Genomic DNA, 14,807 nt, shown 5'->3' with positions numbered 1-14,807 from the left:
AAGCAAATACCTGATCATTTAGAGGTACCAACTATTAATGCAAGTAGAAGAGTCTTTAATATCCATCTAAGACTTGAAATGGACAAAGCAGTGATTGAGGCGTTCTTTCAGGGAATAGAGGCCTAAGTGGAAAAACTTATTGCATCCATGTCAGAGAGTTTTTCGTGTTCCCTAGCTAATTCTGATGAAGATGTCAGAGCCGTCCATGGTAACATTAAAGCGGCCTGTTACCCTCCGCACCACTGGTGTGGAAGGTGAGTCACAGCTCTTCCCTGATAGAGAACAATGGCAATGCCGTGGGCGATTGCTAACTTTGTAAAATGCTAATTACAAGTGGTCTGCTCCAGTGCGGAAAATGAAAATTGGAAATGACATGCAAAGAAGAGAAATTGAAAAGAGGCTTACTATCTAGTTTGCAACGTTAATGTTTCAGTGCCCGAGAGAAAATGTGATTTACAACCATACTTAATAAGAAAATTGTTTCTTCATTACCAACATATTGCTACTGATATGAGTCTTTAATGTGCTTCATTTAAAAAAAAAAAAAAACTCAGTAGTTTCATAACCTGTTAAAATTTGAGAAAAATAAGAGGAAATAAAATAGAGGGCATTTCAATATGGTCATAAAATCTTCAGCCGTGTTGTGTAAAGATCATTGATACCCAAGTAGAGGATGCCAGTTCTGACTCTGTTCCTGATTCCAGGGGAAAAAGGGATTGTTGAGAAGTAAGCACAACATCTCTCTGGCTTTTGATCTATTGTTTTGATCTAGCGGAATAAGCCAGTACCAGTTTGCGTATAGCAGCAGTATATCTACACCCTTGCTCCTCATTTTCTGTCTTTTGAAAAGGGGTTGCACCTCATAAACCAAAGTGAGCAAGGTCATCTGTGACTCAACCATGAATTCTCAACTCTGATTAAACATGAGTATTAAATAACACATAGCATCTTATATGGGTAATAAATAGTCTTTGATTTAATCCAACCAGTTTAATCTATCCAGAGTGACTGTTTTTCTTTTTTCTTTTTTTTCTGTATGTTCATTGATTCAGCAAATACATGTTCAGTATGCAAGGGGCTAGGCACTTGGCTGCTATGAAAGGCGTAGTGGTGAGTTGGCTATTACTGTGTTGTGCTTAATTGGGCTGGAATTTCTTGTGTTTCCAGGATCTCCACTCCCCTTGTTCTTCAGGGCAGCGATTCTGTCTTTTAATCCTTGTAATGTGCTGAGGGTAGAAATTTTATTTCCCCATTGAACGCTAAGGCAACTAAAGCTGAGAGAAAGTTTTCAAAGTGGTCCATGGTCACACATTTGGTAAGGGGTGAAACCACAATTTGGACCCAGATGGACCAGAATATTTCTATCAGGCTAATGTCAAATCTTTCCTTTTCCTTTGATTTTTAAATACACACTAATTCAGTTTAACCTGTTTTCTCTTATAAATGTGTATTCCTTTACTATAGGCATGTATATATGTCTCACTATTACTTCACTCGGAGCATTTCGTAAATTTCAGAATTCTTATTTAAACAATAATCCTGTTATTACTATTATTATTATTATTATTATATCAAACAATGGCCATGGTCCATGGATTGGCAAACTATGGCCACAAGCCAATATGACCTGTCACCTCTTTCCTAATCAAAAGGCTTTATTAGGACACAGCCAATCCCATTTGTTTACATACCATCTACTACTTTCATGCTACAAAGGCAAAATTGAGTAGTTACAAAAGATGCCATTGTAGCCTGCAAAGCTGGAAATATTTACCATGCAGGCCTTTATAAGAAACCTCTGATATTGATCATTAAAAAAATACTAGGAAGTTTTTATATTTCAGAAGTTACCATACCAAGTTAATTTCATTAAGATTGTTTTGTTAGAGACAGACTAGCAAAGTGTTTAAACAGAGAATGCTTAATAATTTTGTGGCCTTAGGCCAATTGCATAACTTTGGTAAGTCTGTTTTTTCATGTGTGTTTTGTAGATGCTGATACTGCATGCTGATGCTTCATGTTTTTTATATGAATTACTTTAGATGATCCATTTTAGGCATTTATCATAGAATGCCTATAACATTCAAAATGTTCACTTTGTTTTGCAAGGACAGGCTGCTCAGAGACAAATCCTGGCTTTACAACCGAAGTGTCTAAATTTGTATCAGTGAAGTAATCTTTATGCCTCATTGTTTCCCTCTTGAAAATGGGATTTAATAATACCTACCTAATTTTAACCATTTTGTGAGGATTAAATTAAGTAATCCATAGGAATTACTGGTAAACAGTAAGTGCTCAATTAATCTAAGCTACTATAATTACTGTGCTTATATGCATCATTTTGATCCTCCAAAGAATTAGAGTTTACTACTAATTAGGAATGCCAAAGATAAGGCAACAGATTGCCTTTTTTAATATTAAAAAGCATAAATGTGACACATCCATTCCTGTTGGTATCATAGAGCTGATATTTATGGACATAAATGAAGAAAAGGGCAGCTTAAACTTGGTTTCTTGATTAAAATATCTTCTGTGGATATATTGAATATTTAAGTAGCTGCAGTTAAATTTTATGTCTGGTTGAAACTTCAACCAAGATAGTATTAAATGCCACTGTATTTCAAGATAGAGTTTCATCTCTTGAGGGTATTTTAAACCTTCTGGAAATTCATCTATTAAATAAACAGAGACACTGATAGAGGTGGCTTTTTAATTTTTATTTTTTTATTTTTTGGCCGTGCCTGAGGCATGCAGAAGTTCCCTGACCAGGGATCAAACCTGTGCCGTAGCAGTAACCAGAGCCGTAGCAGTGACAATGCCAGATCCTTAACCCACTGAGCCACAAGGGAACTCCTAAAGGTGGCTCTTTAAGCATACCATATAATGATGAAGTTTAAAATAGTTTGATCTAAATATTGCTTGCTTTGGGCTAGGTGGCTGACTTCCCCAGAATTAAATTATGTTCTCCTTCCTCTGGTAACCATTAATCTGTGAGAACCACCGTACGATTTACTGCTATGCATTGCACCAGTTCCTGGGGCGCTGGGATATGAAGGTGGCTCACTTGGATTGCTTCCAATCATAGCTGCACTTTGACTCTTGGGGAGAAACCAGTCTCTCCAACCTGGCTAGGAGGAGTTTGGGCAGCACAGAGGAAGAAAAATGCTTGGCTCAGAGACAGAAGTTTCAGCTAAAGCATTGCCAAGAAGATGGCATTTGAGTGATTTTTTTTTTAAAGGGAAAATAGGGATTTGCCAATTAATAGAGCACCAAATAGAACAAATCCAAGAAGTATCATGAATAAATCAGAATGACTGGCCTTGATAGCAACGGTGGAGCAGACAGAGCTTAGCCTAATTTTCACCTCTCTGGTGTTAGCTGTCTGTAATGGATGTGCCACTTACAAGGCATCCCATAGTTCAGTAATAGGATTCTCACTTGTCATTCATATTTAACTTTCCACAAAGTTCAGAGAAAACTGTGAGCTTGACTTGCTTCAAACATAAAAATGGACTCACATACTTTTGCTGGGCACCTCATAACAAGGCACAAGCCCCAAAGGAAAATAAAGCTCCGTGCTGGATTCGGGAACAGGACAAAGAGATACTTGCTGCTTCCTTTCAAGGAAGCCTTTGTCCTCAGTGTTGTGACCACAGGCAAGTAAGATCCGCTCCTGTTCCTGAACCAAAAGGTAGCATCCTTTTTAATGATGTTGAGGGAACTAGTATCAGAATTGGGCACAGATGTGACAGATAGTAGCCTATTATTTTGTGCCCCCTGGTACCACAGCTGTTGATTTTGAGGTGTTTGATATATGCTATGGTAGAGACAGAGTGAAACTTGGCATTGACAAGTTTTGTTCCATGTAGTTTCATGGCCCCAATTTAGAAAGCTCACTCAGTTAGTTTGCTTAAAATGTGAGTGAGAAATAGAGCCATCTAAAAATTGCATGGGCGGTTTACACATATATAATTTTCTATTTTTAGTAACAAAGGTATTGAAAGATAGGTTGCATATCATGGAGTATAGATGTCAGTGGTTTAGTATATTTGCAAAGATCTGCCTTACCATATAGAAAATTCTACTTTTGATTGTGCTTGAAATTTCACATGGCTCGTAGTGTTTAGTTTTACCTTCTACATTTTATTTTTATTTGTTCCTTTGGTTCTTTTTGGGTTTTTTTTTTTTTTTTTTTTTGCTTTTTAGGGCCACACCCTTGGCATATGGAAGTTCCCAGGCTAGGTGTTGGATCAGAACTGTAGCCGCTGGCCTACACCACAGTCACGGTCACAGCAATGCTGGATCCAAACCACGTTGCGACCTGCAAACCTGCACCACAGCTCATGCCAACACTGGATCCCCGACCCACTGAGTGAGGCCAGGGATTGAACCCGCATCCTCATGGATATTAGTTGGATTTGTTTCCTCTGTGAGGGTCTTTAATTCAGTGTTAGAAAAGGAAACAGCTAAAGGGATTTTAATACAATTATGTTTAAATTTATTAAAAATAAAAAATTTTGGAGTTCCCATTATGGTGCAGTGGTTAATGAATCCGACTAGGAACCATGAGGTAGCGGGTTTGATCCCTGGCCTCGCTCAGTGGGTTAAGGCTCCGGCATTGCCGTGAGCTGTGGTGTAGGTCACAGACACGGCTCAGATCCTGATTTGCTGTGGCCGTGGTGTAGGCTGGCAGCTACAGCTCCAATTAGACCCCTACCCTGGGAACTTCCATATGCTTCAGGTGCAGCCCTAGAAAATACCAAAATAAAGAAAGAAAGAAGTTCTTCATTAAAAAAAAATAAAATGAAAAATAAGTAAATAAAAAATTTCCAGCCCAGTGCAATTAAAAGCCAGAAACCACGTTTTTAAAAAATACCATGTTTTCCCCCCAGTCACTGTTAAAAAAAATACGCAAATGTCTGCAATTGTATATATTTCCACAACACAGAGTTTGCAGCTAGGAAAAAAATTACTTAGTAAAAGAGATCCAGCAAATGAGAGAACATTTGAACTGTCCATTTAAACACGCATTTTCATAGGCACACCTTTGTAGCTCATCCATAAGTCTAACTGAATGACGTTCTGATTTCTTGGGCAGGTAGCAGTTGTGTGTTTTAATGGAAATCTTTAGGTCCCTTGTGGAAAAATGCTTTCTGGAGTTTTTGAACAGGGTGGATTTCTCTCAGTCTTGACCCATTTTGCCCACGTAAAAATTCATCACCTTTTCCACCGTCTGACATTTTGTTATTCTATTTGAGGAAGAGTAAGAAATCAAGAGAAGGCAAGATTGAATGAATCTCATATAAAAATGATGTCAGGAAAATTCCTCGGTCTTCAAGACAGCAGTTTGAATTTTAAAACTTGGGACGCTCTTGAAACAACAAAAGCAGTTTAGAAAAATGCACTTTGTTTTTTTAAAAAAGTGCACTGTATTGAGTTCATATTGCTATGACAGGTCAGGTGTTTAATTACAAGGGTAGGGTTTTGTCTTCCTTAAATGTATTTATGCACTTGTTGGATATAATTTCTGAGAACAGAATATGGGCAGGAATTTCAGGGTGCTTGCATGGGACTTTAAGTTCCTGAAGTTTCATGTAGAAGCAAAGAAAGACCTTGTTGGCTTAGTCTTATAATCATCTCTGTTCTGGAATTTAATAGCACTTGTTATGCAGGATATCTGAGGTGTTGGTGACTATGGCAGAGTAGCCTTGGTCACACCAAAATTTCTAAAATATAGAATGAATCCTGGTGTTTATTTGGGCTATGGTAGGGTTTCTGAAACTCAATGTTATTAATGTTTTAGGCCAGACAATTCGTTGTGGGGACTTGTCTTGTTCATTTTAGGATGTTTAGCAGGATCCCTGGCCTCTCCCCACTAGATGTCTGTAGCACTGCCAGGTGTGATGACCAAAAATATCTCTAGGTAAGCATCCAGATAGATCCTTGATAGATGTCTCTTGGGATCAGAGTCTCTTTGCTTGCAAACTGCTGGCCTGTGATGTTTTGACCTACAGTGATGTCTGGCCTTAACTGTATGAGCAGAGAAATACCCCTGCAATGTCACATCTTGTGGTAATTAATGTAAGATTCCATGCCTTGCACACTGTAGGTAGCAGTAAACATTTTTTTTATTTGAGAAGAAAAAATTTTTTAAAAATATGCTAAATTAAAGTTGATAAATACTCAGTAAAATAAAAATAAATTTGATAAGATCTGTAATGTACAGTTTCATAGCTTATATTTAGAGACAAATCAAATATAATTGTTATATAATTTTTAATATATTACATATGCATATTTGCCATGTAGGCAGAGAGGCATTGGGGGGAAAAGAAATTTGCTCTCCCCTGGTATCCTGTTTTATAATAGCAAATCGTGGTTAGCATCCGTAGTCCAGCCAGGTGTACTGCTGCTCTCAGCTGGATGCGGCCCATTCTTTCCTGCTGGTACCGAGACAGGAGTGAGTTAACGAGGTGGACACACTTGACTTGCCCCCAGGAAAGGACATGAAATAACAGGACCATTCTTCCTACCCCTGGCTCTCATATCTAGAAGCATCCTTTTCTTGCATTAATAGAAATGCCATGTAATTCTTTCTTACAGAGAAGTGGTACAGCGGATGTGAATTCCAAGCCCAATGATATTTCCTCAATATTTTTTTTTGTGGCTGCACCCTCAGCATATGGAAGTTCCCAGGTCAGGGATGGAATCAAGCCACAGCTTCGACCTACGCTGCAGCTGCAGCAGTGCTGGATCTTTTAACGCACTGCACTGGGCCAGGATTAAACCTGAACCTCTGCAGCAACCTGAGCCACTGCAGTTAGATTCTTAACCAACTGTGCCTCTGCGGGAACTCCTTTCCTTGCTCTTAGGTCAGCTTTATTCATTATTCCCCCCTCCCCCAAAAAAAAATAAAAGCTTTGCTATTTCTCATGTTCCGACAAGTTACAAGAACAGTAGAAGAGTACCACTTAAATTTTGGTTTCTGACAAGTCTGAGTTTTCATAGACTTAAATAGGAGTAAGAAAAATATTGTATTGGTGTTAGATTTAAAGCAGAAATATTGAAGCTGCTTTAATTTTGCATAAGACAGAACTTCAGAGTAAAAGAAATACATATGATCCCTTAAAATTAAGTTTCTGGACTATCTATACATTTGAATCTTTCACCTCGACTAGACTATGTTATAGCCTTCATTTCCCAAATATATGCACACTTCTTTAAATAAGCTAAAACCTAATCAACCTTTTACTAATCCTTTCCCTTAGTTTTTTGGGAAAGTGATTGAATCCTATATAGATTTCCCAGCACACCCTACCTTTCAGTGAAGAAGAAAAATCCCTTCCTCTTCTTTCCAGCAAAGGCCATGACATCTTGTCTGGTCAGAGTTTAGAGCATCTTGTCATATTGTATCATGCTTCAGACTAACCACACAGCTTGATGACAAACAAGTTTACTCCCGAAACAAACAGAAAACAAAGGTATTAGGGAAAACAGTGGTGCCCTTTTGGGAGTGCCCACCCTCACCGCCACCCCGGGAGTACTGTTAATCTAAACACTTTACAAGTAGATCTTTTTCAGGTGTTTTTATAAATAATCTTTCATCATAGAGAGTTGCAAGAATCAGGTCAGGTACAACTGGAAAGACACATAGGCTGAATAGCATTAAAGAATCAACACAGTTCAGTAAAAAGCAAGCCAACCGCAGCTGTCTTCTAGAGACTTCCATGACAAATTAGCACCCGTCATTTCGTCTGAGTCAGTGATTTCATTACCATGCACAGCTGTTCCCATCATTTGTCTATATATTCCAGCCCATATGTGGGTCTTAAGTGAGATTTGTCATAAGACTTTAGCACAATCTTGCTGGCCCAATTTTACATGCTTCTCTTAAATAAAATATGATTAGTGGGTAATAAATATCTGATCACTATTGCCCTGATCAGGGTGGGTTTCTATTGGACATGTTTTTCGATTACTACTTGCTACTATTTGTAAGTACATTATAAATTCCTCTTTCCATTAAATGTACATGTATCTATCTATTGTTGCAAAAAAATACGTTCTTAAAAAATTGCTTTTTGTAGGATGTTGACTTAAAATTTTCATCTTTAAGAATCAAACACAAATTTGCCTACTTTTTCTTCAATAGACTGTAAGATAGTTTCTAATAATAGGCTCATGAAATATCACTCTATCATAATATTTGGAATTATAGAAATAACTTAGGCTGAAAAGTAAAGGTATAAAATGCCATTGAGATAAGTGAGCCATTTTCATTACTAATGAATTGATACAATTCCTAGATTTCTGTAAGTAACTCTCTACTTTGATTAGTTTGATTAGCCAAGAGTTACTTCCTCAAAACTTGTAAATTTAAACTATACCTTCCATGTAATGCACAAATTTACATAAATCCCTATAGTCTGAGAATAATTGAAAGTCAGTTATTAAAATGAAAAAATAAAAAGCTTTACATTATAAAGTTATTCTTTAGTTAGTGCTTTATTGAAAACTAATTATTTTAATTATTTGCTAATCTATTAACCCTGCTTTTTCAGAAGGCATTATAATAATCGTACTCTTGAAAGTAAGATTCCTTTCCCATCCTAATTACCTTTTCTCAGCTGTCTTCATGTCGAATTTTTTTAAGTGTAAAATTAGCTTTCTAATTTGCCCCAATTTGACATCTATGCAGTTATTTTTTTTGTGGTTAAGGATAATATTTTTAACAATGAGTAGCATAATCATTTTATATAATGTAAGAAGCCATAGCTTTGCTTCTATATTGTATTTGCATAGTGCTGATTTTTAGATGATGGAATTTAGTGTTGAAACTGGCACACATCTCAGCAAGGACCTATCTTACAAAGATATAAAATACATAGCACTTGTTTTTTGAGCCTATCAACTCTTTCATACTGTTGTGTGTACCCAAGCATTTCAGTGTCATAAATGGTCTCTTGCCTTGAAGGGGGAACAGAGCTGTTGTAAAAGAAGAGATAAGCTTTCCCTGCTGGCAGAATTCAGCTAGATGAATCTTAGGAAACCTATTTGTGATCTTAAAAGTTTAAGAATTAAATATGAATAAACAGAGAATATAGTTCCTTAGATTGCTGAAGTCTTATGTCTGTGTTTGTAACTTGAAACATTCTCTTTGAGAATTATCCCTGCTCCGGTTCTGGGAAAAGTTTCCCCTTTATTATTCTATGTAACATTTACTTTGAATAGAAATGAAGGTGGATTGGAATTAAAAAAATATATTTAGCAAATGAATTTTGCAGGGGCCATACCTGCAGCACGCAGAAGTTCCTGGGCCAGGGATGGAACCAAGGCCACAGCAGTGACAACGCTGAATCCTTAACTGCTAATCCCCCAGGGAACTCCTAGGAAATGATTTTAAAATGTGCATCTTTTATTTATTGTTTTAGATTTTGAGAAGAGAATGAAGATGAGAAAAGGAAGGTGTTCCTGATGTGGCATAGAGGGTTAAGATCCTACCGCATGGGTCACAGCTGTGGCTCAGATTCCATCCCTGGCCCAGGAACTTCCATATGCTGTTGGCTGTGGCCATAGAAAAACAAAAAAGATGAAAATGGAAAATGCAGTTTTCATTTTCAGATAAATTCTGGTCCATGCTCTACATGTAGTGGATGATTTTGTAAATAATTTTCCACTGAGTGATTATAGTAATTAATGTGCAACACGTTTTTCACACAATTTTTTTTTTTAGTGTTTCCCATAGATTAGGAAGGAAGACATTTTTCTACTCAGAAAAATAATAATGTAAACACAAGCATTTAAAATGTCCCTTGAGATTTCTTTTTCCCTGAATCTAGTCATGCAGCTTTCAAATTATATATTTCAGGACTTAATTCTTTAAAATTGTTTTACTTTGTTAGAATCTTGATTAGATAGATTTCCTGGTAATTTCTCATTGCTAGAAAAGAACTGAAAGGACAGTTTCTGGAGTTCCTGTCGTGGCTCAGTGGTTAAGAAACCCGACTAGTATCCATGAGGACACAGGTTCGATCCCTGGCCTGGCTCAGTGGGTGAAGGATCCAGCATTGTTGTGAGCTGTGGTATAGGTTCCAGATGTGGCTTGGATCTGGCGTTGCTGTGACTGTGGTGTAGGCTGGCAACTGCAGCTCCGGTTCAACCCCTACCACCAGTGCAGCCCCAAAAAGACGAAAGACAAAACAAATTTTTTTTAATAAATAAATAAAGGACAGTTTCTGAAACTGAAATTTGTGGCCCGCCAGGGAATTACTCTGAAGTCATACACAATGATTTAAGAAAAGAGACAAGATTAGAATTTGAAGGCGAACTGAACTACCAGCATTCCTCTTTTATGTTTCTTAATGTGAGGTTGTTTTGGTTTGTTTGTTTTTTTTTTTTTAACATTTTTTGGAGATAACTATAGGTTCACATGTAGTAAAAGAATTCATAAGAAGATACCCTGAATAGTCTTTACCCACTTTTCCCCATTTATGTAAGACATCACAACTAAAGTGGCCATCAACCACTTAACACTTCTTCAGACCCAGTGTGAGTCACTCACCGTCCCCTTTATACGTCTTCATACCTCGAGTAAAAGTATTAGCGTAATACTTTCCCAGTGTTGACCCCATACCTCCTCCTCCACCTCTCCCAGACTAAGCGAAGTTTCTCTTTTCAATTACATGGACCATGTGGTTTTGTAATAATGAGGGTTAGAGAAACGGTCAGGGAGGTCAAACACTTGTGTGCCCTACAGTAGGCGAGGAACCGAGTTATGCGTGAGAGATGGAAAGTGATGATTCCACTCCAGAGTCCCTTCTGAAATCAGCTTTACTGCTCTAGGAGGTCAAAGCCAGAAGGAGAATGATGGGCAATGCCAAGTTGATGGCTAATCAGCAATGCTGACAATTGGAGGGGTTATAATGAGATACCCTTTCTCATTAGTCCATGCTTGTTCTGGTCCAGAGCATCTGGCACACATTGCTCCGTGTCAGCAGATCAGAGGTTCCAAGTGACAGACCCACTGCTGTTCCTTTCAGCTCACCTGTGTCTCTTCTTTCATACATTGTGTATTTGGCATTAGATGATCATACACTGTTATACCAACCCCTGGTCACATTGTCTCAAACATCCTTTCGTATGTGAGTACAACGGCATTGATTCTTGCTCCCCACAATGTCCACGCACAACGAAGTCATGAAACTATTTGGGACCATTTGAAGTCAGGAGTGCCAGCAGCCATGGAACTGTCAGAAAGAGCCAATAAAATGCTCCAAACATCACACTTTCCTTTGTCTTCAGGGATTGATGGGTCCAGGGTCTTATAACTGGAAACTCCAACAAGAATTGTAGGCTCATTTTGTAGTTTATTCTGTTTACCAAATTGACATATAAATGGATGTTGTGTCCTGAATGCTTTTTCCTGTTGATGAGGGCTCTACCAGTGAGCTCTAACAAAGGATTTCATAGCCATTTAGAATGAGGCAGGAGAAAATAAAAATGAATAAAATGAAAATGAATGCTTCATTCATAGTGTAGGAAAAAGACAACATGTTGTAATGTTACTTGGATTCTAGACTGGGAAGTTTTGCTTTTGTGGAGAGTAAGAAATTATTACTAGGTCATATACAAGGGCAAGTATCTATCATGGATTAACTCCTTTGAGGTCTCATTACTTAACTGGCACCCACCCCAAATTCTACCACTTTTATTTAGTACATTGGAGATAACATAAAGGCATTTTATGCCCCTTCCCATGGATACTGGCCATGTATTTGGTGCTGCAAGAGGTATAAAATGTGAGGAGCAGCATGAATTGTTGAGACATAGTGATTTTGTTACCCAGGCTCCTGTTGCTTATGGTCCTGCCGTGGCAGGAGGCTTCTGTGCCCCCCATGGGAACAGAGCCCACTTGCAATTTCAGTGCCAATTCTAACCACAGTGTAGGCTCAGAAGACATCATTGCCTGGCAGTCTTTTTGGAATAGGAAGAGCTTAATGATGAGTATCATTATGTGTTACAAACAGGAAAGCACATCACACAAACATGTACAGGCTAGTGAGGGATGTATGGGGAAGGAACAGCCAACCTGTACATGTTTCTTAGAGAGAGGGAGAGAGTAACCAGAAGTGGAGGTGGCTAGTGGCTGTGGTCTGCAGGGACCCCATATGTGGGGCATGTGTGGCTTTTAGCTCCTGTACCTCGGAAGTGGCTTTGTCAGTAACTCAGAGGTGGCCAGACCCTCCCCACCCCAGAACCTAACTCTCCCTTGGTAAATTAGAATACTGGTCTTTTCATGTGGGGAATAAACCAAATGGCCAAGTGGATGGGACAGTTGCCAGAGGTTTCTCATACAGGAGAGTGCCATGCAGAAAGCTAACTAAAAGCTAACTAACTCATCCCGGCTTGGCAAGCATGGACTTGGAAAATAACTGTACCGAACGAGATGACCTGAATGATGGGTGGCAAGGAGCATCCTGGAGGCAGATGTCTCCATCTGAAACAAAAGATGAGCGAGAACCAAAGAGAGTGAGAATCGTCTTAGGTATCTGTTCACCAGGACATTTCTCCTGCAGAGAGCCGGAAACTCACCTTCTGGGCTCAGTGCCAACCTTCCCTCCCTACTCTGTGGACACATCATGATGGCAGCAGCTTCCAGTGTTGCCATCACCGCTTTACCTTGATTGGGAAGAGCAAGGAGTGCCATGGATAGAGAAGGAAAACGGTTTTACATCACCTGGGGGCCTCTGTCTTTGAGTAATTGATGAAGATCCATCTGTTGAATATTCCTAGTAGGAAGCTCTGGGTTATGTGTGGATTTTTGTCTTTTAGAAGAAGGGCGCTCTCCCCGGCATGTTAGTAAAACTATGAATAAGCGAGACATCTGAGTGTGCTAAGGCTTCAGCAGGTTTTCTGTAAGTTTAGCTAGCGCAGGGCGCCGACCAGGTTGGAAAAATTGCTTTCATTTCTGACAAAAAAAAAAAAAAATGAAATATGCATGGGAGGTGGAGTTCTGATTCTAATGGCAGCAGCTACGAATGGATTTGGACAGGTTGCTACACTTCCAGTCCATCAGATTATGAATCAGATTTGAGGGAGGGTGGCAGGGCATGTTGACAGGTAAGCTGTGTTTTAATGTGAAACAATGTATGCTATGTGTTAACAAATTAGAGTTGACTCTGTTTTATTATTTGGAGTATTTTTGTCTAAGGGACAGATAACTATTCAAATAATATGCGTCTTCAATGAGAATTAACTTCATTGACTTGGTCACATTTATAGATATTATGTGTTTTCTAATAGAGTCAGTAGACAGGCTAGCTCTGTCTCTAAAAACTGGATCAAATTCAAGATATTATAATTAATTTAGTCAAGGCAATCATTTATTTAGGAAACCAGTCAGGTGTTTGTGAGAGGTTAAATTTTTGCCTCCTAACCAGCTACAATCCTTTTACCTTTAAAGTTGATTTGAAGTTATTTTTAAAAAGAAGTTTATTTTTTACAGTAAAGTCATGTTTGGATGTGCAGACAACTCCAGGCATTTACTATTAATCTAAAAAAAGGTCTGTTCACCTCTAGCTGCAATTGTTTCATTGCTACAGAGAGCTCTGCTCATTAAACCAGGCGAGCGTGCCCTGCTTTGTTTCAGAGATAATTCTAAAGTCCTGGTAGATAATTAAATTTCTCAGTAAATGTTCAGCAGATGCTGCCTAGTAAACCCAGCCCGAGGTACCCCTGGGAGGACTGGGGCGTAAGGAAAGTAAACATGTGTACATGAACAGCGAGCCATACCTTTTCATGCTAAATGTGGTTCCCCACATCTCCTCTGATTAGAGGTGTGCTCTGAACAAGCCGAGACGGGGCCGTGCCGAGCAATGATCTCCCGCTGGTACTTTGATGTGACTGAAGGGAAGTGCGCCCCGTTCTTTTACGGCGGATGTGGCGGCAACCGAAACAACTTTGACACAGAGGAATACTGCATGGCCGTGTGTGGCAGCGTCAGTAAGTGGACCTTCCTCCAGCCTGGCCACCTTTTCATCTTTCTTGCCACTGACTCTGCTCTTTGTAACAGATTGGTTTTCCTGGTTCTCGGGAATGGGTCTGTTTGCTCCCACTAACCGCGTTGCTGTCAATTTCCCTAATTGCCGGCAGTCTCCTCCAGTCCGTTCAATCATGAGCACACATCTAAGTCTTTCTCTAATAAAGCATGGCCGTGGATGTGTCCTTGTCCTAGCTGTGGTGCATCCGTCTTGCAATCTCTAGGGACCTTTGAGTGCTTTCTCTTTAAGCCACGCTGCTGGACTTCTGTTTTGTCTTCTCAGCTGTTTCTGCAAATGTGTATCTCCGTGTTTGTCCGAGTATTTGTGTGTTCGGGTCTCTGCATGTGCACTCCATGTGCAAATAGGGCTAACCACGCGAAGCCTGCCCGATGATGCTTTGGTAGCCTTGGCAAGACGTTTTGCCGTGATGAGTACCTTTAAGTCATTTCATAACATGTGACATGTATTGTGGTGGCAAGGGCCTGGGATTGGGTTGAGCACATGCACTTCAGATGCCAGAGGGCAGAAATGCCCTAGGGGCCCCTGCACTCACCATGGACATTTGCAACTTCAGCGTCGAGTTTGCCTGTCTTCTCTTGGAATTAGATGGAAGAAAATGACTCCATGAGCGTTAGAAACCTTCAGTGACGTAAGGCTCAAATAATATTTTTTCTCCAAGCCTTTTCTCTTGCATTAAAGTTTTTCTTTACTCAGGGGCAGGGGGCAAATAAATGAAATCATGATGACTTAAATGCAAGTCGAAGCCAT

General features: G+C 39.3%; 1 protein-coding gene across 8 annotated transcripts in view; it reads left to right on the top strand.

The window, feature by feature from the left end:
- Window positions 1-14,807, top strand: part of APP (amyloid beta precursor protein) — a 281,267-nt gene that overhangs the window by 158,148 nt on the left and 108,312 nt on the right. For 4 of the 8 annotated variants that reach the window (XM_005670303.3, XM_005670302.3, XM_005670304.3 and 1 more), the window contains 1 exon segment: window positions 13,834-14,001. The exons of the other annotated variants lie outside the window; for them this stretch is intronic. In XM_005670303.3, the coding sequence (XP_005670360.1) occupies window positions 13,834-14,001 (168 nt within the window). 8 annotated transcript variants of the gene reach the window in all.

This window comes from Sus scrofa, chromosome 13 (assembly GCF_000003025.6).
Source record: "Sus scrofa isolate TJ Tabasco breed Duroc chromosome 13, Sscrofa11.1, whole genome shotgun sequence".
NCBI classification, from domain to species: domain Eukaryota; kingdom Metazoa; phylum Chordata; class Mammalia; order Artiodactyla; family Suidae; genus Sus; species Sus scrofa.
Note: the sequence above shows the minus strand (reverse complement) of the source record. Positions and strands in the feature narration are given on the sequence as shown.